General features: G+C 59.2%; 1 protein-coding gene across 1 annotated transcript in view; it reads right to left on the minus strand.

Moving 5' to 3' along the window:
• RTN4RL1 (reticulon 4 receptor like 1) overlaps nucleotides 1-21,492 on the minus strand; it is a 54,370-nt gene extending 32,878 nt beyond the window's left edge. Inside the window, exon 1 of the mRNA XM_084822583.1 lies at nucleotides 21,159-21,492. Coding sequence (XP_084678709.1) covers nucleotides 21,159-21,171 — 13 coding nt within the window. The 5' untranslated portion in view covers nucleotides 21,172-21,492. The remainder of the gene's footprint in view (nucleotides 1-21,158) is intronic.
• Between the last annotated feature and the right edge of the window lie 386 nt (nucleotides 21,493-21,878).

Genomic DNA, 21,878 nt, shown 5'->3' on the forward strand with positions numbered 1-21,878 from the left:
GGAAGGGACGTGGCCTTCTGGGAAACCCAGGAGGGCAGATTTGGCCCAAAGGCTTGAGGCGCTGTGCCCCTGGCGTAAGTCATCATACCAGCCTACCTTATGGGGCTGTTGGGAGTATTGCAGAGAACAGGCATGAGAAGCACTTTAAGGCTTTGCCTTTTCAAAGCGGTGTTCCCCCTACGGTTTTCCACACAGCCAGACCAGCCTGGCATCACATCATGCCTTGCGTGTGATATAACGGAGTGCTAAGAGGTCACCCGGGCAGTGAGCTGGCAGGCACGGCCTGCGATCCCTGCTGTGGGCCTGGCAGCAGCCATGTCCAGCACCAAAGCAGCCCTGGGCCGGTCAGCGGGCCCCCCTCGCCAGCTCCCCCTGACCCCTGAAGAAGGGGCCGGGGGCCTTCACGGCTCTCCACGCCCCTCGCTCACACCTGGGCCAAGGAGAGGCATCGACAGAGGAGCCGCTGCTGCCGCCCCGAGTGCTCTGGCCGGGGTCTCGACAGCCTTGCCGGGCGGGTCTGGCCCTGTTGCCCAGCCCACATCAGCCCCCCATTTCACAAGCACTTAAATTCCCCAGGAAAAGGGAAACGTGAAATCAGATCGAAATGAAGGCCTGTTTGCTGTTGTCTCCAATGAAATGGCTCTTGGTAAACAGCAGGCGCCTTTGACGAAATCCCAGCAGGCTTAAACAATAAAGCTGGTTACAAACTCAATCTGGTGAAGATATCAGATCTGAAATGGTTTCAAAAAACATGCCAACAGTTCTCCGCACACACACCCCACACACAAATGCAGCCGCAAAACGGCCACACTGCTGGCCTGCAGCTGTGATGCACGTTTGGGGTCTAAACCCCTTCCCCAGGATCTCTGCAGACCTCCCCGGCACTCACCTGCTGGTATCCCAAGAGATGCTTGTGCAGGGTGGGAGAGAGGGAGACCCCTTCTCTGCCAGCTCCCCCAGCCAAGTTCTCCAGCACCGCCAGACCCAGATGGATCCATCAAACCCCATTCTTAAGCCATGGATGTGAACACCTGCCTCTTTCCCCCGCTGCCTTCCCTACCATGCCAGCCCATCTGGGGTTCACCTCTAGACCAAGGTACCAGCTGCACTTCTGCAGAAATGGCACCCCCAGGGCCTGTTTAAAGTTGCCGGCAAACTCCTGCCATGGCCGAGAAGGGAAGTCCATGCCTGGGATCACACCCTGACCCCAAGCAGCAGCCAGGATTCTACGAGCAGGAGGAAGAAATCAGATGGATCAGGAACACCAGCGGCACAAGCTGTGCTGAACTCAGACGTAGAGCGCCCCTGGGCCAAGGGCAGCCTCCTAACCTGGAGACCCCAAACAGGGACCCCAGAGGCCACACCCACTGATCCAGGTTCTCCAGAGGGACTGCCCCCCACCCCCCATTTCCACCAGGCCCCTCAGGCCCCCGCACAGGCGGCACACAGGGCAGGAGCTGACAGGGAGGCAACAGAGGGCCTGGCTCTGAGCCAGAGGACTACAGAAAGAGCAGATGAATTACAGCCGTAGGAGAAAAGCTCCACAGACAAAAGGGACATCTGCACAGGTAGATATGGTCCCCCACACATCTGTCATGCCCTCTGGGCTCCTGCTCAGGGTCTCAGAACCTACAGCCACACTGGAAGCAGCCATGGACACCTTGAGTTCCGTGACGGGGAGCAGCCGGACTTGAACCAATCTCAGTGCGAAGTAGTGATTGGTGGCCAACCACCCTGCCTCCGGGGGTCAAATGTGGACCTGCAGACCTAGAACAGTGGACTCCCCACCCCAAAGGCCCCGATTGGCTAGATGACGTTTACTCCTCATTGGCCAGGAAGTCTTTGAAAGCATCCTGCTCCAAGCCCTGGCTGAGTTTCCTCCATAGCGGAGATCTCCGCTTCCCCCACCCCATGCAGCATGCTCACCAGTCCAGCACCCCCAGCCAGCTTGCTCCTTACCTGTCCCACCATGACACTTGGCTTCACCTCACCTATTATGTGGCTTGCGAAAAATCCCAGAAGCCATGCTGGAAAATGCAGGGCAGAACCCATAAACCATCCGTTCGGTCCCTTCATAAAGAGGGAGGCCAGTAACATTCACACCTCAAGGCAAGCCTCTTCCCTCCCTGCCACCCCCACCCCATGATACTGACAGCACAGATATCAGGAGAAGCCTGAAGCAGGATCTGACAAAAGTGGCCCATCTTGCCAACCATTTCCCACATTGGCCAACCAGATGCCCCTCAAGCATCATGACCCCCAGCCCTCGGATCTTCCAGTGTGCCAGGGAGGATTTGGATGAGGACAAGGCACAGGCAAATTCCTAAAGGGCAGGACAGTTAGGGCGTATTCAGGGCCCTCCCAACCAGAGGATACAACCCTGACGTCTTCCTCTGCCTCACAGGATGAGTCACGAGCAGGACTTCCGTCTCCCCAGCCTTGCAGAAGTCTTTGTCCATAGAATCAGAGAAAGGCCCTTTAACCACCTAGTCAGCTCCTCCAAGAAGGGCGGAGCTGACCACATGACAGGTCTTGTCTGCTTACATGAGGCTTCAGCTCCCTGCTGAGACAACACCCTCCTACTGTGGCAGGACAGAGTTCCAGGCACCAGGACTCTCTTGGGGCTATCCAAGGTCCTGCTTCCATCGTGCCATCAGACATTACCAGCTTCCCCTGGGAGCCTCGAGGGAACACAGCACGGGACAAACGGCAGGCTCAGATGCAGGCCCTGAAGGCAACATCCCTCCCTGCTGGGGCTACGAGTCTTGCTACTGTGTCTATTCTGACAGTATGTGTGCGTGCATGGCTGCTACGGCCGAGGAACAGAGGTCGGTGTGGAGACCTGTGGTATAAAAACCAGGGCGGGCTCAAGCCTGCAGAAGCATTCGTGCGAGACCTCTGAAGGCCAAGGACTGGTCTGTTTCAACACTGCCTTTTCCCCACCCCAGCAGCATGGGTATCCAAGGCTGTGTTGGGTGCAGCCCCCTTACGGGGCAGAGAGGAGTGGGAGGGCAGGATCCTGCCAGAGGGTGCAGGGACATCCTGGGCGTTGGCCCAGGCAGGGTGGAGAAGGGCGGGCAGGCTGTGTGCATGATCCAGTTGCTGACCTGCCCTGAGAGCATCTCCTCCTTGCAGCAGAGCTCATTCTGTGCTTCAGTTAATGGCAGTGGCACCGGAAGGTCGGAGCTGCATCGCCTCACTTGCTGCTGCTGCTGCCGCTTTTAGCTGGAGGAAGAGTCCCTGGAGCACGAGAGGCCATTTGCATGGCTCAGCTCTGGCCCCAGCATGGCTCGCTGCACGGAGGGTAAATGCCGGGCAAGGAGCTCAGCGGGCAGGGAGGGGAAGGCGTGACTGGGGACGCAAGGGAAGCAGGAGGAAGAGAAGGGCAGGTAGGGGCTCCTGGGGGCTGGGAAGGGCAGGGGCGGCCACTCCTGGGGGCAGAGGAAGCCTCTGTGCAGGCCAAGCGGGCCGGCCCCTCTGGGGAAAGCTGGATCCTGTCTCTTTGGCAGAGGAGCTGCTGCAAGCGGCTGCTGGGGGAAGCAGGCGGGGGGGGGGCAGGAACACTCCCTGGATCCCATGAAATATTCACCTTGTTTTGTTCTGTTGCTTCCCTGCTCTATCAATCAGCGCCGACTCCGAGCGCAGGCAAGGTGAGGGCCATGGGCCAGCCAAGGCAGGTGAGCCAGGCCCAGATGTGCAGCTGGGGGCGTGGGGGCTGAGGCCCTCCTGCACCTGCCCTGGGGGTCTTGGGCTCTGCCTCCACTCTTCGGCCCGTCCCTGGCTCCGGGGGGGCGCCTCCCGCACAGCCTCCCCTCCCCTCCCCTCCTGCTGCACCCCCTCACGAGCGCACTCTCCTCACCCCTTCTCCCCAGAAGCCACAGCACAGGAATGGGTCCTGGGGCTCACGCTGCGCTTTTTCAGAGCCCTCATAGTGTTGGGTTTTTCTTGGGCAGGGTGGAAGACATCAACTGAGAGCTGCAGCCCTCCCTGGGTCACATGTCAAGATCGCTTGGCGCAAACGGATGACCTCTCGACACTCTGCACCGCGATCAGGGCACCCTTGCCTCTATTCTGCCCGGTCAAGTTTCAAAGACACCAGCAAGGTCCCACCAGCCCTCACCACTGGCTACACTGGCTAGGGCTGATGGGAGTTGCAGTCCAACACCTGGAGGGCCAGATGCTCCTCGTCCCTGAGCTAGAGTATCGGCAATGGATGGCTGCCAACCTCTCTGTCCAAAGAGCTCCAGCAAGGGAGACCCAACCCCCTAACCCCAGGGCACTGGCTCCACTGTCAAACTGGTCCAGTGTCCAGCTGAAATCTTCCCACCTGTAAGTGAAGCCCACCAGATCTAGTCTGTCCCACTGGGACGGCAGCATAGAACAGGTCTTTGTCTCCTTTCTAATGACAGCCCTTTGGGTATTTGAAGAGGGCAATCATGCCCCCCAAGCCTTCTCCAGCCTAAACTTACCCACTTCATTGCACCCAAGACAACAAAGGGTCTTGTGGCACCTTAAAGAGCATTCTTGGTGGGTGGACATCATCAGCTACTTCACAGGAACGTTGGAAGCTGCCTTATCTTGATCCAGACCCTGGGTCCATCTAGCCCAGTCACTGACTGGCAACAGCAGCTGTCCAGGGTTCCAGGCAGGAGTCTTCCCTAGCCCTGCCTGGAGATGCTGCCAGGGATTGAACCGGGGACTTCTGCATGCCAAGCAGGGGCTCTGCCACTGGGCTACATCCCTCCCCTTGTGCCCCCATCAGATGCAAGGGATCCAAGGTGAGAGGTGGGATATCCAGCCAAGAAACACTTGCATTCCAGGTTAACTAATCCAGAATAAAGGGGTGGCAGTCAGGCCAAAGACAACGGGCAAGGTTCTGTGGGCAAGGCTGGTTCAACTGAAAGTGGAGCTGGGCTGGGCAAAGGAAGCGGGGCTATAAATAGCCAGCTCCCCTCTCCGACACGCTCGCTCCGATTTGATCGCGGGGCTGATCTGCTGCCGGCCTCTCCAGGGAGACACGGAACCCGTTTCTGGGGCGGGCAAGCAGACGGCTTGGTGCCTGGCGACAGGCGAGGGGAGCGAGGCCTGGCCAGGGCGGCGGCACCCAGGACTGCTGATGTGTCTGGGCAGATCCATCGATGCCAGGTGGAGACCTGGCACAGCTGAGAGCGAGCCTGTTCTCCTGCAAATGTCACTTGCTGTGGAGGGCACAGCCGCCAGCCTTAGCAGAACGGAGCGGAGCCGGGGCAACACAGCCTGTGCAGAAAAGTGAGCGCGGGACACCAGAGCCCTGCTGCTCCCGGGAGCCTGCTGCAGCTGGAAAGAGCCGCCCGGAGAGCTTCGGCAGCTGGGTGGTACAGAAATGTGATGAATAAGACCACACCAGCGCTGCCGTCCACCTGCCCTTTGGCGCGCCGCAGCGTGCGTCTCATCCCACGCCCAAGCCTTCTGGAGGCACTAGTGCACCGACCCAAAAATTGGCTACTTCTGCACTGATGTATGAGCCACTCTCTGGCAAATGGCACTGGACGTCCTGTACAATACCGCAAGACAAAGCCAAGAACAACAACCCGTCAGAAAAAATTTAAACCCAAAAGCGACCTTGAACGCAGAAGGGCCGGCTTGATCCGAACAGCAGCAGGCTAGGCTGCAGAAGTGCCACCCACCTCAGCCGGAAAAACAACAACCCGTTCTCACCGGGGGGGGGGGAGCCGGGGAGGCCCCCCCCCAGGAGTGACTTCTGCCAAGCAGGTGCCACCGCGGAGAAATCCCTTCGGCTCGTCAGCAGCATTTCCCGAAGAGCTGCAGCGCAGAATCGGACCCAGGTGCCATCCAGCCACAGCACCCTGCGTGCCACAATAGCCAACCAGATGCCTTTCGAGGCCCAGAAGTGGGAGGGCAGGGCCCTCTCCGTCCTGCCCTTGTGACTCCCTGGCAGAGGTCTGCAAAACACGACGATGTCCCCATAGAACCATCCTGACTTGTAGCAGTCATGGACTATTTCCTCCTCCACCCTTCCGCCCCGGGCAAGTGCCTGCACAGCAAAGGAAGAGAAAGGCCAAAGAAAGCCAGCGGGGGGGGGGGGGCAGCCTAGCCCACCCCCACTAGCCTGGGATGTCGCTTCTCTTTACCCAAAGGCACTGGAGCAGAAGGGCTTCTCTGGAAGAGCAGGCCTGGCCTGGCCTGGTGTCTAAAATGGGGCGCCTGCGGTGGGAGCTCCCCAAATCCTGTGCCCTGGAAGGAACCTCCAGTCTGAATTGTGGTGCCTCAGTTCTGGGGATGGACAGGAGGGTGACCACGCATCTCTTTTCCAGAGGACTGCCTGGTCCAATTCTGGTTTAGAGAGAAAGAGGCCCGGGGGCTGCCCCGGCACCAGGAGGGGCAGCAGGCAGGGCGGGTTGGCTCACAGGAGGCTCCGGCCACTCGGGCGAAGCGGGCCAGTTCCCTACTCTAGTTCTAGTGCATTTCTAAAAGTGTATCTACACATATGAATCTGCACATGTATGCATGCAAGCGTGTGCCCTCTTTTGTGTGTGTGATGCATTCCCTCTTTTTTCGGCAATTCATAAGTGGCCCCTGGCCCCCAGTGGAGAGGCAGGTGCCCAGTAGCACTGCATGCAAACTGGTATAGAAGGCAGTTTGGGGGGGGAGTGACTGACAGCGACTCTTTGTTCCTGTGCCCCCCTCCATTCGTGCGTGCACGCACACATGCACGCACGCACATGCGCGCACGCACGCACGCGCACACAGCAGTGTTGTGCAGAAAGAGGCACTGTGAGCCGCCTTCTTCCCTGCGCCCCACAGCCTGGTCTCGCCTCCCGCACTGCTCTTTTCCCGTCCTAAGAGGGCGGCTCCTTGCAGGAAGGGGCACGGTGAAGTCTCAAGCAAGAGACCTACTTTCCAGCTTTAATCCTTTTTGCTTAAAGGGTTTTTTTTTCACTCAAGGAAGCTGCCGCCTGATCAGAGGAGAAATGCGGGGAGCTGACACACTGCAGAGGGTGGAAAGAGGGAGAAAGGGATACATATTTATTACCCTCAATTATTTAAAAAATAGAGAGCGCCCGCAAGCCCTGGCCCGTGCAGCCAAAGGTGTGGGGACGCTATTTTCGTTTTAGGATTTCTGTTGCAATTATCATTGTCTGGGTGTGTTAGCAAAGATGCTCTGGAGTCCATCAGGGCTTCAGAGGCCTCCTGGACCCCTCCTGCCCCTCTGGACAGCTGCAACCAGCAGGAAAGGGGAGGGGAGGCCGCCGCCGAGTCAAGAAAGGCATAGGTGGCCCCCAGTTTGCGCAGGTGGGGGTGGCAGCTGTGCGCAGCCATTGCAGCAAAACCAACACCCTAAGGACTAGCGGATCGATCGTGGCAAAAGCTTTCGTGGACTAGAGTCCACTTCTCCTGATGCCTGAAGAGTAATCCCCAGCTGGCAGAAAGATGGACGTGGGGGGGGGGTGTAAACAATGGAGGCCAAGTGGCCATCAAACGCAAGCAGTACAGCCTAGGTAGGCAAGCACGCCGGCGATTCCCCAAATCCCCCATGGCACCTGCCTGTTGGACTGCGCTCCCATTATTCACGGCAGACATGCTGGCTGAGAATGATGGGAGCTGCAGTCCAACACATCTGGGTTGGTGACACCTTCTCTGTTCTTTGGGGAGCCATTCAGATTCCTTTAAGGAGCGTGAGGAGAATGAGAGCCGCACCAGGGGGGCCCGCTCGCTTTACCCCCCCAGCCCCAATAACGACACAGCCCTTCGTGCCCAGTGCCAGCCACTCAGGAGGGAGTCATCCGGCGCTCATGGGAGGGGCGGATGGGGGAGGCGTGGTGCTTCCACTGGACTCATCCTCCAGAGATGAGGGGGCCGTCATCTGGTGGGCCATGAGCACCATGGAGAACAGGGCCCCCTTTGTCGGATCCTGACTGCCAGCCTCTGCGGCCATATGGCCTGGAGGGAACAGCCCGCTAAGGATAGCAAGGCCTGCCCATCCCACCGTGCTTTTTGGGGTGGGCAGGTTCTGTCCTAAAGGTGAAACCCTTTTTGGGTCGGTGGGCACATCTGGAGTGCTGAGTGTTGTGGGGACTCTCACAAAATGGCTGCCACAGGAGACTTGTCCATCCATAAAATGGCTGCCAGGGTGGGGCATGGCCATTCACAGATCATTCCTTTCCTAGGAGGCAAAGTGGTGAGAGAAAAGGGAATGTCACTTGCCCAAGGGCCTGAGCCCAAGGCTGAGGTGAGGTCCGAGCTCCAGCACGCGGACCCCCTCTTGGGAACCCAAAGGAAGACGGCACCGGAAGGCATCCCTTCCCTTCCAGCAGCCCTGCCCCCACCCCAAAAAATAAGAAGTGAAAAATCTGAGGAAACAAAATGCAAGTTCGGAGGGCAGGGGGCCTGGCGGTTGCTAAGAGAGGCACCTGGAGGTCCCCTGGGGGGACACGGCTTTCCAGGCCACCGGCCCTGCTTGAGAGAGGAGGAGGAATCCCCTGTGCAGGTGGTCTGGCAGCCGCCACCTTGGTCTGCAGACCGACATCCGGCCTGCTCAGGTGCCCAAGCCAGGGCTGCAGCCGAGCGGCAGAGGCCCTCTTGGCACACGAGAGGCCCAGGTTCCATCCCGGCTTCTCCGGGCAGGGCTGGGAAGGAATCCGCCCGAAGCCCTGGACAGCCACTCCTGCCAGGCGGCGTTGACCACGCTGGGCTGGGTGTGGACTCCACACGTAAGGAGCTTCCGGCACGCAGCGCCCCGCCCTGCAGCCTCCCCGGAACGGCAGCACAGGCCCCTCCCTGCCTCAGGCCAGGCAAGAGCCCCGGCTGCATGGCGTCGCCTTGGGCCTGCAGCCCTTCTCTCTGCCCCTTGCCCCCGGGGGCTTTCCTGCTCAGGGCCCCTCGTGATAGGGTAGTCCCTGCCCCCCCACGACACCTGAGGTTTTCTGCCCCCGTGGTTTGTTGCCGCTGTCAGCAAATTGGATTGGTGCTAAATTCACACCAGAGTGAAGCCAGCCAAGCAGGGAGGCTCATTACTGGGCATCAGCCACCAGAGCAGGCAGGCGAGCAAGGTGGGGTGCTGGCAGGCAAGACGCTTGTGGGAGGGGGAGGAGATCCGTGCTGCTAGGGCTGGGCGGCAGACTCCGAGGAAGCGCTCCTCTTCATCTACAAAATGCGTCTCCTGCCCTAGTCCAGCAGGGGAGTTTGCCGCGCACCCCAAATATGGAGCGATGTGCAAAGCAGGGCGGTGAGGGGGCAGCCTTCTTGGGGCCTTCAGACCCTTGGCCAATCTAGCCCAGTACGGTCAGCACCGCCTGGCAACGCCACCCCGGGGTTTCAGGCAGGAGTCTTGAGATGCCGGGACTAAACCAGGGACCGTCTGCATGAACACAGGGCCTGTGCCCCTGAGCCACCGCCCCACCCCACAACAACCATTGCCCCCCACCTTCAAGCCAGAATCGCAGTTCTGGGCAGCCCAAAGTCCGCTGGCATCATTTGTCTCCAAGTAGTATTTTTATTTTCCATCACAAGCTTTACAGAACAAAATATGATAACTGGCAGTTCCATACTTACATTTCCCATTCCAACATGTAAGGTGAGCATTTGAGGCTAACCAAACAAGTCCGACATTCAAAGTACCCTGAACAAAGCAGAGTCAATGGCTATAGCTAAAGCCACTGGCTGCTACATGCCGAACAGTTCAAAAACAAACAGTCCAGAAATTAAGAAATACCTCCTGGCTTGCCCACTGCGGTATCGTATTGCACAGGAAAACGTCACACCTCCAGGAAAACGTGGTTGCTTCCATAACTGTAGGGGCTCATGGTGGCTTCTTGCTGCCATGGATGGATGCGACTGCTTTTCTGGAACCGTGGCTGCTGTGGGAGGCCGCATTCCAGTGTCGCAGGGAATGGAGCTGACGGCCAGAGCTGATCGTGCGCCTACTGCGGTGCCTGATGTGCCCAGGCAGGAGATCCCCACCACATCTCTTTCAAGCCACCCGGGCAGCCCCATGCAGGCGTACTGCGCCTGGGGCCCCAGCATGCTTGCGGCGGCACAGGCCTCTCCTTGCCCACGAAGCCTCCTGCTTCTGGCTTGTTGGCAACCGAGAGTACAGCATGAAACACCGCCCCTGAGCAGCCCCCCTCCCCCAGGGGCCCAGGGAAGAGTTCTTCTGAACTCCTGGCACGTTTGAAGAGACACAGGCCACAGCCCTGCGGACGGACCTCCCCAAGGCCCCTGCTGCTCATCTCCAAAGACCCCCAGGTGCTTGAGCCTTGATCTGGGCTCCTTCTCCGCTTTTTCTGCTGCTGCTTCCAGATCCTCGTTCCTCCACAACCCACCCAGACCCTCCATCCGCCTGCCTCCCGTCTCTGCTGCTTCCCTGCATGTCAGCATTATTATCCCTGGGGCTGGCAAACCCCACACCTTAGCAGCCTTTGGACCTGGTGCACAAGCACATCCCTCCGAGTTGGTTTTTGAACAGTGTGGCACATCTTGCATTAAAGCTCTTTGGCATGAACCAACTCGTGGCCCTAAATTCACCTGTCGACCAACAGTGGGGACAAATCCCCCCTTCTACCCCCCATCTCTTCCCCTGCCCTCCCAGCCTCTCAACTGCTTGGAGCAAGATGTCCAGTTAGGGGCCAAATTCATCCCAGTGGCCACCAGTACTAGTCTGGATACTTGAAGCTCCCTTTGGCTGTGTCAGACCATTGGCCCAGTAACGATGACTCCAGCAGGCAGGAGATTCAAAATAAAACCTCAAATAGCCCAAGATAAAGTGAGCCTGTAAAAGGCTAGGAGGCCCATAAAATTCCAGAGCTGGTTACAAACAAAACCTACCAATGCTCTTCTGCACTTGATTCACTTCATAAAATTCTTCCGGCCCAGGCCAGTCCATTCTCTCCACTGATCCGTGTAATAATGCCACCAGTTTGAAGACCATGGGGTGGGTGGGGAGCAAAGCTCAGTGGGTAGAGCCCTGCTTTGCATGCAGAAGGTCCCAGGTTCAAGACCCGGTATCTCCCGTTCAAAAGACCCCAGGCGGACAAGGGTGGGAAAGACCATTCTCCACAGGTAGAGGCTTTTCCCTGGGAAGGGTGTGTGGGACCCCAAAATACACCTTTCTGCTTGCTATTTATCTGTAATTTACTACTAGCGTATTAGTCACTTTTCTAAGTGAATTACTCAAAGCAGCTTACAAAAACCCCCAAAACAAACCATCCACAATAAGATACACTAAATATAGAAACAATAAAATTGCCAAACAAAACTAGTATAAAGAACAACATACAAAGCGATCATTCAAATCCAGCATCAGAGAAACAGCACTTAAATAATGCTATAATTGCCACTCTGGGAGTAAAAATAAAGAGCTTGGCTTCGCGCTGGAGTTTGGGGACAGAGGGAGCAGAACAAATCTCCAAGCGGGGAGAGCGTTCCACAAGGTTTGGCCAGGCCAGGTGGAGTGGGGGAACATGGCTTTACCGGGGGGCCAGGAAGCCTGGCTCAGACTGCAAACCCGTTTCCATGTGGGATAAACTGAGGCTAAGTTGTAGAACATGCTCACGGGCAGCCTTCCCACACCAGGTGCTCATCCAGATGTCTTGGACAGCAACTCCCACCAATCTCAGCTGCAGGAGGGTATTTCTGCAAATGTAGGAACATCAGAAGCTGCCTTAGACTGAGTCAGCCACCCTGCCCCCAGTCCGTGTACCTCCATCTTGTCAGCACTGACTGGCAGCAGCAGCTCTCCAGAGTTTCAGGCAGGCTTCTTCCCAGCCCTACCTGGAGATGCTGCTGGGAATTGAACCCGGGACCTTCTGCTTGCAAAGCAGGGGCTCTCCCACTGAGCCACAGCCCTTTCCCTGTATCTCATGGGGTATCCAGATCTTGCGAGATGTGCTGGAGCCAAATGAGAAGCAATGTTAGAAACCGAAAAGCAATTATGTAGAATAGTGAGTTTCTGCCTTAAGTTATAGAACAGAGAGAGAGTGATTGCACAAGGAAATGTTTGTAGTTGGAGAGGCAGAGAGAGCCATCCCTCTGTGCAACGCTTTCTCAAGTGTTAAAGGCAGGAGGAGCCAATCCAGGGAGGCTGTCACTGCGGCTGGACGGGGGTCACAGCCTCCCCCCACACACACAATGGGAGTGGCTGAGTCAGGCCTCCAGAGTTCAAAGAAGAACGAGCACTAGATCCCACAAACAGCGCCTACAGGGCACTGGCCATACGCGTCCCATGAACTGAGTAGACGAGTGTGTGCCGTTACCATCACTAGCCAAAAGTACCAACTGGGGAGGCAGAAACATAAGGACATTACACAGAGGGAGCTAAAAGAGGCTACAGGACACAGCTGAATTCCCTGTTTTTCAGAACAGACAAGGCCTTTTGGGTGGCAGGGTGGCTGTGTTAGAAGGTTGTACCAGGCCCAGATAAATTATGCTTGGGCACTGACTTGGGGGGCCACCACAGTCCAAGCCCTGCTCCTCTCCCCAGCTGATCAGATGACAGAAAGAAGGAAGCATTGCATGACCTTAGGGAATGGGGTGCGGGGCTTAACGGCTGGATGTATCTGGCAGGATTATGACCCTGTAGTCCAGACAGGGAAAACAAGGCCAGAGATGTCCCAGGGCCCCAAGAGGGTCCCAGCAGTGCTTTTACGAGTTGCATGGAAGGGAAATCGCCACCATCCCATGGGGAAGCCGCACTCTGCAAAAATTCTCCCTCCTGGGCTGCTTGGGTATTGCTTGGCGGCCACACTTTTGTCCTCCGCCCCTGTCCACAAGTGGCTCCCCCCACAGCGGAGCAGCCCCCTCTGAGGGCAGGGCAATCGCGCCCTTGGCCCCGGGGCGCAAAGGGGGGCAAGTTCTTGTCGGACGGAGATCCCGGCAGGGCTGCCTGTAAGCTGTCTGGAAGACCCCCCGGAGCGCCCGAAAGCTGGAGCGGAGCAGAGCAGAGCAGAGCAGAGGCGGCCCATCTCGGCCAGCATTCTGTTTTAACTGGGCCCAAGCAGCTGCTCCAAAGGGAAGCCCACAGCTGGACGGGGGCACGGGAGCAGCTTGTCTGTCCCACTCACGTCTCTCCAGTGCCGCTGATCCTGGTGGTAGCATTTGGCCAGGACAACCGGCAGCCACTGAGAGCCTTTTCCTCCAGGGCTGGGTCTAATTGCTCCCTAAAGCTACCGGGGCTGGTGGCTAGCACGAGACCTTGCAGAGGGCACTTGCAAGGAGGGGGCTTTGTCCCGCTTGGCGTGCAGAAGGCCCCTGGGCCAATCCCCAGCAGCACCTCCAAGCAGGGCTGGAAAAACTCCAGCCTGGGACCCCGGAGAGCCGCTGCTGCCAGTCAGTGCTGACAACACTGGGCCAGACGGACCTGGGGTCTGGCTCTGCAGAAGGCTGTTCCCCGTGTTCCCAAGCTTCCAAATCTGATGGCGTGTGCTCTAGTCCAGGAAAGCTCATGCCACTGCAAATCTGAAAGTCAGTATGGTGCCAGAAGGCTTTGGGCTGGGTTTGATCCCTCGCCTTCCCTTCTCATGGGCCTGGCTCTCAGCCCCAGGTGGGACCGTAGCTCAGTGCCTTGCATTCAGAAAGTCCCCGGTCCGACCCCCGGCCTCTCCAGGTAGGGCTAGGAAAGAATCCTGCCAGAAACCCTGGAGAGCCGCTGCTGCCAGTCTGTGTCGACAACACTGAGCCAGAGGGACCAAGTGTGGCCGGACTCGGAAGGTGGCGGTTTCCGGTGTTCCTGTCGTTCAACCAGCACGGGGGTCTGCGCCCCTTCCGCGGCACGATCTTTCTAAAATGTTGCTTGGCTCTTATGCTGGCCTGCAAACTCTTCCGGGTGTCACCATCCATTTCCCCTCCTGCAATTTCCCTCGTCCCTTTGCAGCCTGCCCTCAGCAAGGGCCAGGGAGAGCCACCCTGCATTCCCGCCTGGAGCAGCCGCATCTGGCTCCTGTGGATTCGGGAGCCATCTGCCCTGTCTCCCCCAGCCGGGGGAGGCTGGCCTGGTGCCTTCAGCCCCCCTCCCGTGGCTCTCTCTCCGGCCCTTGCCACCTCCTGGCCGCCCTCCCCTTGCCGAGCGCTCTCCCACTTCTCCATCTTGCCTCCCTCTCAGCCCATAAATCACCCTTTCCAGGCAGAGGAAGCCTTTTTCCTTATGGGCACTTTAAGCTCCTTGGGGTCAGAAAGAAAATGGGATGGGTTTGCTCTCAGGTTCTTCTCACTAACAGGCACCGTCGCTGCAATTCAAATGCGGTCAATAAATAGGAAGCCAGGGAGAATTTATGGCGGTGGGGTCTCAATATGCGCCCGTATGCCTTGCTCCAATTTGTGAGGATCGGCCTCTGTTCCCAAACAGGCCCGGCCCAATCCTCAACCAATTCCCCAACCTGCGGAAAACGCAGCAGGACAGGAGCTTCTGCGGGCCCCAGAATCTGTTTCCAGCACCAGGCCCTGGAACATTCGATGTAAGAATGAGAGTGCTCCTGAGCATATGCAGAGGGCCTTTTGCTCAGCACCCAAGCCAGCACCTTTTGGAGGAAAGTCTCCCAAGGCAGGGAGCCCACCCCCTTCAGAAGCTAATTGGTGTCTGTAGCCCCCCCCCCCGAAGCTCCCCTCCCAGCCCCAGGCCTGGGAAGCCTGCCTTGAGCAGCCAGACGCTGCAGGCTAGTTTTAAACACAGCACCTACAGCCTGCCCCACCAGGGCAAACCCTCCATGACTTCCAGGGCAGTGGGAGGGGAAGAGCTTAGTAACGATGTGTGTGTGTGTGTGTGTGTGTGTGTGTGTGTGTATAAGATGTTCAAGACCCCCCCAAACCTCTTGCTCCTTATCCCCCCCCCCCGGGGCTCCCTTCCATGCATTAGCTGAGGAACTTGAACTTAGTCCATTTCGTTCTGCTGCCCAGCTGGGGCATTCAACTCCTAGTGGGGCCAGAGGGCAGCTGAGGCGGCCTGCTGGGGCCTTGGCCTGGGCTCCTGGGTCTCCCCAGCTCTTGCCCACACCCTTGCCGGCTTCCTTGACCTTGAAGCAACCTTCTCGAGGCTCGGCTCCCAGGGCTGCTCCTGGGTGGAGCTCCTCCAATCCTCCAGCCCTCCCTCCCTCCCTCCGCTGGCTTTCCGCACCCAGACACCACGGCTGGTCCCTCCAAGGGGGCTGGAGAAGGCACCCCCACCCCCTCAAGGCTTACAAACGAGGCTTCGCCACCTGACAGAAGAGGCCCCTCTCTGCACGAGGGCACTAATCTGGATGAACTCACCATGTGAACAGGATTACACATCTCACGGACATCTCTTTAACTCAGAACTTGCTCTTGATTTCCAAACCCCTTAATCTGGATTAGAGGCAGTGGCTAACTAGCTTTCCTTTGGGCTTGCGTGTGTGTGTGCAGGGGGATTATTTCAAGCGCCTACAATCCACTTTAAAGAGGTGGGGGGACAAAACCCAGGAAAAAGCCAGGTGCTTGAGTCCTGGGTGTTTGCCCAAGGTCCCATTCGAGGCACCGGAAATATAAGCTGAATGGGGCGGGTGGGGGGTTAAGCAATGTGCCCTGTGGCTGCTCCCCAATTTCTCACACATGCACCCCCTCATCCATCCTGCTAGGACCCCGTCTGTTTGCTGCAGCCACCCTGAAGTCCTTGCAACTATCCAGCTGGGCGTTGGTAAGACTGTCTGAGGAAGCCCCCCAAAGCCCCCCAAACTGAATCCTGCCAGCCAATGAGCCAGGATCACTCTGGCATGCACAGTTGCATCAATGGAGCAGGGGGGACCGGCACTTGGGAGGGGGACCCTTCTTTGCCTTAGGGCTGGCTCATGCATGAACTGCATCATCAGTGATCTGCCATCCCACAAAAAATGCTTCCAGATCACATCATCTTTCCCCGAAAGCCGGGTCACAGATTCAGCTGTGAGCCCGCAGGGTCCAGATTCTTCACTAGAGATTTATATATTTATTTTGAAATGTCTACCCCAGTGTGCTTCCCAGGCCAAATGGAGCACTCAAAGCAACTTAAATCTCATGCACAATCATAATAAAAATCAATCAAAACATCATCCTAGCCACCTCCCAAAAAACCAACAGGGAACAGACTAAAGTGCCATAGAGGGAGAAAGATGAGCAAACAGAGGCCTAAATCCAAAAGGCCTTCAGATGGCAGCAGGAGGCCATTAAAGGAAGGGTGCAGACCAATCTCCCCGGGCAGGGTGTTCCACATTCTGGGGCCACCACAGAGCAGGCCTCATGCCCACTAACTGTGCCCCTGATGGTGGGGGGATATGCAGAAAGGTCTCTCTCAGTGCTCATAGTGAATGGGATGAGATGAGAAATCAAAGAGTGGGGGGAGGAGGATGGTGGTGGTGATGACACTGATGGAGGAGGAGGAGGAAAAAAGTGAAGCGGTCCTTCATCTTCACCCACTTAGGTACCTCCTATATTCCCATCACAGGTTTTCAACTTACATATTTAAGACACTCATGAATAATATCCCCCACTAATTTGTTAGCTGTTTAAACACTTAATTTCCAGCACCCTCTAGGCAGCATTAATTGTGTTTGCTCATGGTTCATACCCTACCTAGGGCAGGACACCACTGCAATGCCCATTTTACAGATGGGATAACCTGAGGGGCTTGGAGAGAGTCAGGACATGAAAGCCACAGCCTCGCTCGTCCCCCAGTGGCCAAACAGATGCCCAGAAGCAGGTCATGGGTGCAACAGCAGCACTCTCCTGCCCATGTTCCCCAGCACCTTTGCCTCTGACCCTGGAGGGAGCACCTAGCCATCAGGACTAGTAGCCGCTAATAGCCCTCCACTCCTCCACAAAGTCATCCAATCCGTTTAAAGCCATCCATGTTTGCAGCCAGCACCACGTCGTGTGGTGGCAACTTCCATAGTGTCGTGTTGCACGTGTGACAAAAACCTGCCTTTTATCCATCCTGAATGTCCCACCACCCGGTTTCATGGGATGATCTGTTGGGTACCAGTATTATGGGAGAGTGAGAAAAATATCTCCCTCTCCACTCGAGGCATAATTTTGTGCCCCTGTATCACATCTCCCCTCACTTGCCTTTTCTCCAAGCCAGGCAGCCCCAGGCGTTGTCACCTTTCCTCACAGGGGACTTGCTCCAGCCCCTGGATCATCCTGGCTGACCTTTCCTGCACCTTTTCCAGCTCTACAATGTCCTTTCTGGAATGCATCGACCAGAACAATAGACAGCATCTAGACAGCATCCCAAGGAGATCGAACCACAGATTTGTGCAAAGGCAAACCATTGTGCTGGTGTCCAAGAGCCGTTGATGCCTGTGCCAGAAATACAGACCCCAGCTTGGGCCAGGCTACAGGCAGCCCCAGATCCAAATCTCTGGCCCAGACTCTTCTGCCTGTGTGTTTTCCTCCATCATCTCAAGGATCTTGGCCAAGAATCCATCTTTGTGCCAGACACGGGCTTCTCCCAACTAGAGCAGCTTTCCTGCTGGCCATGCCACTGGGGAGGATGGGACTTGCAGTCCAATCCATCTGCAGGTCCCCAGGTTGGGGAAGGTGGCGCCAGATGGGCCTTTTCTTGGCCCAGAAGGGCCATTCTTATGAACGTGCGCAATCCCTCCATCTCAGCCAGCTTTCTGAAAACTACCTTTTCTCCTTGCAAGCAAGACATGGCCGGCACACTTTTAACTGCAGCCCGATTAAAAATGTGATGGGGTTGCTGGGGGTGGGGAGGGGCTCAGATAAAAGAATTGCAGGGGCTGGGGCTGGCCGCACAGCCCACTAACTACCTATGCCCTAGTTCAGGAACTGCACAGGAGCGGCAGTCTGTCATGCTGGAACTCAAGAGGAGTGTGTGTGTGTGTGTGTCCATGCCCACCACTGCCCCAGTCAAAGTGGCTAAAGGACATCCTCCCCACTCCCCGCTACATTCAACTTGGCTCACTTGCTCGAGTCATCTGGAACTATTTGCTCAACAAAGGCCTTGAACGCATGTCCCAGGTTTGCCCCTCCTTTTCAGGAACATGGGACAAGGAGTCAACCCCTTGTTCCATCTAGCCCAGTACTGCTGACACTGACTGGCAGCAACAGCTCTCCAGGGTTTCAGGCAGGGCCTTTCCTTGCCCTATCTGGAGATGCTTCCAGGAGTCAAACCTGGGACCTGCCGCATGCAACGCAGGCGCTCTGCCACTGGTCTATAGGCCCTGTCTCACACAATATGATCCAGATTGCATGCTGGGTGAGGGGGGCTGTCAGCAGGGATAATCCTGCCCTGGCAGGCTGAATGGTGCTGATCTCCAGACTCTGTGATCCTACCACTTGCAAGCCCAGGACTATGCCTGCTGGCTGTTTATGTTGTGTTTCCTTGTTTGCTTTTTAGAGGGAGAGATTCAAACTATTTATTCTTATTTATCTGTTACATTTCTATACATCCCAGCTAGGCTTGAAATCATTTGGGCTGGATCTCTAGGCGTCAGGCTGTGCCACTCTGGCTGCAGCCCTCTCAGGGAGACCCGCCAGCTGGCCCTGATGGAGGCGGGTGCTGCAGAGGGCACCACCAGGACTGTCCCACGGCCCACGCAGAGCTCAGCACAGCCCGCCAGCGTCCTGAGCTGCTTCCAGCACTGGGGATGCTCCAGCGGGCTCAGAGCAACCTGGGCTGGGCTGGACTTAACAGGGGAGCAGAACTTCTGTTGGCCCAAGGGCTGGATTCCACTTCGAGAAGCGCTCAGGGGCCCCAGGGTGGGTGGGGCCAAAACGCCCCCATATTTTAGCTTAGAGCTCTTCCTGCCAAGAACTTGGCCGTAAGAGAGGCATGTCACCTTCAAGAATGGGGGGGGACACTGCACAACAGCTGGGAAACCAGTGCACACGGTAACAAGGGCGGGGCTGAGGGAAGGGCGCATGGCCGTGGGCCCTGGAGAGCCAGGCGTGCCCCACTGGGCCTGAGGCTGCGCCCCTCGGGCTGGGGGGAGGGAGGAGCACGTGCCTCACAGCAAGGCCACCCGCGGCCCCGGCCTCTGGTTCGGGATGCCCTTTCATCATCCCAAATGATTTTTGGCAGGTGCTGCCCTTCCTCCGGGGTCTCCAGAGCCTCCTCTGGCTACTGATCCAGGCTGGGGGCCCCGGTGAGAGCAGAAGGCGCCCATGCAGGCGGCCCTGCAAGGGAGGAGGGGAGGCCTGGTGTTGCAAGCTGCAGATCTGGCAGGCTGCTGGGAGGTGAGCAGGACAGCCGAGCTCTCGCCACTCGCGGCCGGGCGGCCTTCCACGCGCAGCCCGCCGCATTATTCAGGCCAGGCATTGACTTTGGAGGGCGTGTGGTGGGCTGATTTTTGTGGGTGATGTAGAGATAAATTCTAATGAAAGACAGCTGCAAGACCTTCAATAATTCATCAGGGTGCCACTTAACAAACGCCTCGCCTTGCTTAACGAGGCCAAAAAACTTTTGGGGCCTTGTGATTTGCATCTCATCTTGGGAGGGGGGTGTTGCACCCTGAAATGCTGCAGCCCCCCCACCCCAGAGGGCTCCATTCCCAAATGGGGGGAGTGGAACAGGTGAGCTCAAGACAACCCAGGAGACCCCCAAACCCAGAGGTATCTGGGGGCCTGAGTTAATGGGAATGGAAAGGTGCTCTAGGTATGCTCAGAGGACCATGTCACATACTCGGATGTTCAAAATAGGTTCTGGGGCTGAGCTCAGCCCCAGGCAGAAGAAGCTAGCCAGGCAAGCAAGGCAGTTGCTTCGGCCCGGATTAAGCTCTGGAAACGGGTCAGAAGACCACTGGGGGGGGCTGGCTTCCAGGGGGCCCTTTGGCAGCGCGTGCCGACGACAACTGCTGCAAGCTCGGGATCTGCCCGCCGCCTTGGCCTATCTTCCAGGGCCTCCCTTCCTTTGATCCTCCTCCAGCACAAACCTCCCCCTTCGCCTCTCGCTGCCACCGAAAGATTCGCGGTGATCGCGCGCACAGGCGCGCTGGCCAAGGAGAAACATGCCCACTTCGCTCAGGAATCCCTCAGAGGAAGAACCCCCCTCTCCCAGCCCCAAAGAGCAGGCAGTCGGCGGAGAAAGCCCCGCTCCGCCCACACCGGCCTGAGAGACCCCCGCCCCGCCCCGCCCCGCCCGGCAGAGACCACCGACGCCTGCAGCAGAAGCCCCGCGGAGCCTCGAAGCGGAAGATCAGACCCCGGCCCGACAGCTACCTCCAGGGACGGCAGCGCTGACCCGCGCACACGCCGCCGCCGCCGCCGCCCTGGGGCGGGGGGAGCAGAGGCCCAGAGCCAAACCCCAGGCGCGCGCCAGGTCCGGGGAGCTGGTGGGGCAAAGTCGCCAGGCCCTCGACGCCTTTGGGCACGGCGGGCGCTCCCCTTCTCCTTTGCTGGGAGGGGAGCGCAGCAGCGGGCTTGCAGCCGGGCACACCCAGAAGGGGCAGGCAGAACCCCCTGCTTCGCGCACACCTCCCCCCACGTCGGAGACCCTCGGCCGGCCACGCTCGCGGGCGGAGAAAGGCGCGTGTGCGCAACGTCCAGGAAGTGCCCCGCCCCGCGCCCCGCGAGAGGCGCTCCGGCGCGGAGCCGAGCCGAAGTTCCAGGGCGGCCGGAGGGGCTGCCCTCCGCGCTCCGGCTGCCTCCCCTCCCGTCGGCGAAGCGCTTCCCTGCAGCGCCACCCAAGCCCAAGTGGGCGCACGCGGCGCGGCGGCGGCAACTCCGGTCCCGCGCTACTGACCGTTCAAGCCTCGACCGCCCCCCCCGGTTCCCGGGCGAAGCTGCGGCTCCGCTCCGGCACCTTCGAGGCGGCGCCGCGCCGCGCCGCCCCGGGCATGACATCACCGCCGCCCTTGGCTCCCAGTCGGTGGCGGGGGGGAGGGGGGAATGGAGCAGGACGGAGGCGCCGGCGCCGCCCCCGCCCGGGGCTCCGGGAAGCCACACTCCCGCTCCGTCGGCGCTGCTCGGCGCCTGCACAGCCCTGGGGACGCCACGCGCTCCGGCACAAAGCGGCTCGGGAGACCGGGCGCGCCCCGCCCCTCCGCCGCCAGTCCGCCCGGGGCAGCCGCTGACCCCCCGCCTCTTTCCCCGCAGGGGCCAGAAAGTTTGCCAGGTGGCGCCTCCCCCGCTCCGTCCAGCAGCCCCGGCCGGGCAAAGTTTGTCGACTCCCGCGGAGCCCGTCGGCCAGTCCCTGGGCGCGGGCTCTGCGCACTCACCTTGGCGGAGCATCTTGGAGCCGCCGAGGCGGCGCGGCCGGTCCCGGAGCGGCGCTCACAGCGGGCGGGGGCGACGGCGGCTAATCCGAGAGGGGCTCGCCGGAGTTCGGGGCAGCCGCATCGCGGGGCGGGCAGCGGCTGCAGCTCCCTCGGCCGGGCGGGCGGGCGGGCGGCTTCGCTCGGCGCCCGGCTGGTGGCTGGCTCCGCTCGGCGGCGCTTTTAGGGGGGGAGCCGCCCCCTCCGGGCTGGCCGCGCTGCCTCCGCCCTCCTCCCGCCCGCTCGGGCTGCGCCTCCGAAGGGCGTCGCGCTGCGCCCCGGCTCTCGCGCCTCGCCTAGCAGCGGCAGCAGCGACGGCGGCCGGGGCGGGGCGGGGCGGGGCCAAGCCCTCCCCCGCCGGAGAAGCCGCCTCCGCGCCTCCCCCTCTCTCCCTCCCCGCCTCTCGCTTCCCAGAGAACGCCGTTGAAAGTCTTGCCCGAGCCGCTCGGAGCGCCGCCGCCGCTCCCGACAGCTCCCCACGGGCGGGGCGGGGCGGGGCGCGGCGCGGCGCTCCGACTCGGCCTCGGAGGGGCGACCTCCTGCCCGGTCCAGGGACCCCCTGCGTCCCTCCCCGCGCCCCCCCAGAGCCCCGAGAGCGGCGCGGCCTGGACGGGGCTGGAGGGGGGGCGAGACCGGCCCGCGGCGCGCTCAGCACCCTGGAGGCCGAGGGAGCGCGCCGCCACG

Source organism: Heloderma suspectum, chromosome 16 (assembly GCF_057233095.1).
Source record: "Heloderma suspectum isolate Gila_16-S chromosome 16, 16-S_ref, whole genome shotgun sequence".
Lineage (NCBI taxonomy): Eukaryota > Metazoa > Chordata > Lepidosauria > Squamata > Helodermatidae > Heloderma > Heloderma suspectum.